This window comes from Malus domestica, chromosome 07 (genome assembly GCF_042453785.1).
Source record: "Malus domestica chromosome 07, GDT2T_hap1".
Taxonomy (NCBI): domain Eukaryota; kingdom Viridiplantae; phylum Streptophyta; class Magnoliopsida; order Rosales; family Rosaceae; genus Malus; species Malus domestica.
The window spans coordinates 15897729-15901364 of record NC_091667.1 but is presented as its reverse complement, the minus strand read 5'-3'; the positions used below and the strand labels follow the sequence as shown (position 1 = coordinate 15901364).

The 3636-nt window shown below is 41.0% G+C and overlaps 1 protein-coding gene across 1 annotated transcript; it reads right to left on the bottom strand.

The window, feature by feature from the left end:
* Nucleotides 1–212: 212 nt before the first annotated feature.
* On the bottom strand, nt 213–695 carry LOC139197729 (uncharacterized). Its single transcript, XM_070825681.1, has 2 exons — nt 410–695; nt 213–346 (listed from the first exon to the last, which is right to left on the bottom strand). The coding sequence occupies exons 1-2, from the start codon at nt 693–695 to the stop codon at nt 213–215; spliced, it is 420 nt and encodes a 139-aa protein (XP_070681782.1).
* Between the last annotated feature and the right edge of the window lie 2941 nt (nt 696–3636).

Below are 3636 nucleotides of genomic sequence, written 5' to 3'. Positions count from 1 at the left end.
ATGTTTCAAGCATATACTAACACAAATAACAAACAAACAAAACAGTAACTAAGCAATTTAACATGGCATAAATGAAAACAACAACAAAGAGAAGGGTTTAGGAACGCAAATCTGGAATTTGGAGTGCTCTCTAGGTCTTCCTTTGTTGCATGCATGGGTTGCCTCCCAAGTAGCGCTTGCTTTAACGTCGTACAGCCGGACGAAGAACCCATTCACTCCTCAATGGAGTCCACGGCATGCAAGGGAATGTCATCCACGGTATGCTCCTCAAAGTTCTCGTAGTATGGCTTCAAACGATGCCCGTTCACCTTGAATTCGTGTCCCGTTTTCAAGCTTTGGATTTGGACTGCACCATGAACAAAAACATTAGTAATAACAAAAGGTCCAATCCACTTGGAACGTAACTTACCGGGAAACAAACGTAAACGGGAATTGAACAATAGCACTTTCTGCCCAATTACGAACGTTTTGCCTCTAATCATCTTATCATGGAACGCCTTGGTCTTTTCCTTGTAAATGCTTGCGTTCTCGTATGCCTCGTGCCGTATCTCATCAAGCTCATTCAATTGGAACTTCCGGTGACTTCCCGCTTCATCGAGGTTCATGTTAAACTTCTTGACGGCCCAATGAGCTTTGTGCTCCAACTCAACGGGGAGATGGCACGGTTTGCCATAGACAAGCCGAAATGGGGACATTCCAATGGGTGTCTTGTACGCCGTACGATACGCCCAAAGTGCATCATCTAACCGTAAACTTCAATCCCTCCTCGTTGGCCCAACGGTCTTCTCTAGGATTTGCTTGATCTCACGGTTGGAAACCTTGGTTTGACCATTAGTTTGAGGATGATAAGGCGTAGAAACCTTATGATTGACATTGTATTTCCTCAATAACGCCTCAATGGTCCGGTTGCAAAAGTGTGACCCTCCATCACTAATGATCACTCGTGGCATGCCAAACCTTGCAAAAATGTTAGTTCTAATAAAATCTGCAACCACTTTAGAATCATTAGTCCGGGTGGCCTTTGCTTCCACCCACTTTGACACATAATCAACTGCAAGCAAAATATATATAAAACCATACGAAGAAGGAAAGGGACCCATAAAATCAATACCCCAAACATCGAAAATTTCAACATTTAGGATAGAAACCTGCGGCATTTGGTCCCTAGCACCAATGTTACCCATTCGTTGGCATTTATCACATGTTAAGCAAAAAGTTCTAGCATCCTTAAAAATACTAGGCCAATAAAATCCACATTGTAATACCTTAAGGGCAGTTCTTTGTGTGCCAAAGTGCCCACCACATGCATATGTGTGACAAAAACTTAAAATTGAACGAAATTCAGAATCAAGCACACAACGACGAACAATTTGATCCGGGCAAAATTTCCACAAATATGGATCATCCCACACATAAAACCGTGCATCATGCTTAAGTTTATCACGTTGGTGCCTAGTGTAAGTGCTTGGAATTCGTTTTGTCACCAAAAAGTTCACCAAATCAGCATACCAAGGCTCACTAACCTTTATGGACATCAATTGTTCATCGGGGAATGTCTCCAAAATCGGCAAAGCCTCCTCATTATGCACCATTCGGCTCAAGTGGTCAGCCACTACGTTCTCACTTCCCTTCTTGTCACGAATCTCTATGTCGAACTCTTGAAGTAGCAACATCCACCGAATTAGCCGTGGCTTGGCCTCCTTTTTGGTGAGCAAGTACTTCAATGCTGCATGGTCAGTGAAAACAATTACTTTAGTACCAATTAGATATGATCTAAACTTATCTAAAGCAAAAACAACGGCAAGAAGTTCTTTTTCTGTAGTGGAATAGTTCAATTGTGCATCATTCAACGTCCGTGAGGCATAGTAGATGACGTGTGGCTTTTTGTCTTTCCTTTGTCCCAAAACAGCCCCTAAAGCGTAGTCGGACGCATCGCACATAAGCTCGAAAGGTAGGCTCCAATCTGGTGGAACAATGATGGGTGCCGTGGTTAACAACTCCTTGAGTTGATTGAATGATGCCGTGCACTCCTTGGTGAATTCAAACGCCACTTTTTTTTGTAGGAGACGGCAAAGAGGTTGTGCTATCTTCGAAAAATCTTTGATAAACCTACGATAAAATCCTGCATGACCAAGAAACGAACGAACCTCTCTAACCGAAGTCGGAGAGGGTAAATGACGTACTACATCTATTTTGGATTTATCCACCTCAATGCCGTTTTCAGAGATAATATGCCCTAAAACTATGCCTTGTTTTACCATAAAGTGACACTTTTCCCAATTTAAAACGAGGTTAGTTTCCATGCATCGTTTTAAGATTAATGTGAGATTTTCCAAGCAACCATCAAACGAATCGCCAAAGACACTAAAATCATCCATGAATACCTCAATAATCTTCTCAATAAAATCTGAAAAAATACTTACCATGCATCGTTGGAACGTGGCCGGTGCATTGCATAAACCGAATGGCATGCGGCAGTAAGCAAAAGTACCAAATGGGCACGTGAAGGTGGTCTTTTCTTGGTCTTCCGGAGCTATGACAATTTGATTATATCCTGAATAACCGTCAAGAAAACAATAAAAAGAATGACCGGCTAACCTTTCTAGCATTTGATCGATGAATGGTAGTGGAAAATGGTCCTTCCTTGTGGTGTTGTTGAGCTTCCTATAGTCAATGCATACTCTCCAACCTGTTTGAATACGGGTTGGCACAAGCTTGTCCTCGGCATTCTTCACCACAATGACTCCGGACTTCTTTGGGACAACTTGAACCGGTGAGACCCAACGGCTATCCGAAATTGGATAAATCACCCCACAATCGAGAAGCTTTATAATCTCTTTTTTCACGACTTCCATCATTGGAGGGTTGAGTCGGCGTTGAGCCTCTCGAGTTGGTTTAGCCCCCTCCTCTAGAAAGATGCGATGCATGCACGTTGTGGGGCTAATTCCCTTAATATCGGCCAATGTCCACCTCCATGTCTTTTTCTGCCTCCTCCTTTTCTTCAAATTCAGATTCAGAACTAGAACTAGGTGGACTAGGTTCTGGTACTTTCCTTTTCCTTCTCAAAGTTCGTTCAAAATTGTCGTCAAACTCCAATATATGTGCACGAACTGGTTGAGAACTACGAGTCATAAACTAGTACCTGAAATAAACAAAATCAAATAAAATTAAAACTAAAATTAAAACACAAACAAAATAGAAAATAAAAAGAAACAATGGGGATCTAGCAAAGTTGCTAATCCCCGGCAACGGCGCCAAAATTTGATGCGAATAATATAAGCACACAAATTAAACCCTCTTTTGACAATTGTAGCAAAGTATGTAAGTAGGGATCGTTCTAAACCGTGGATTAGGAGGGCTTGCTAAAACCTCTAAACTGACTCAAAAACAAAAAGAAACAAAGTTAAAAGTGTAAACAAAAGACTTTAAAACAAGAAAGTAAAAGGGGAATTTGGGTTTGGTGAAGTTGAAAGTAAAACAAATAAACTAAAACTTAAATAGATTTTTAAGTAGGCAGATTATAAAACGAATTTGAGAAATAAGATGATGGATGGATTAGTTAGAGGTCCGTTCTTCACACATGACACACTCGTACATGAATCGTTTTCCAATTGCTTTTCAATAAACTATGATGCT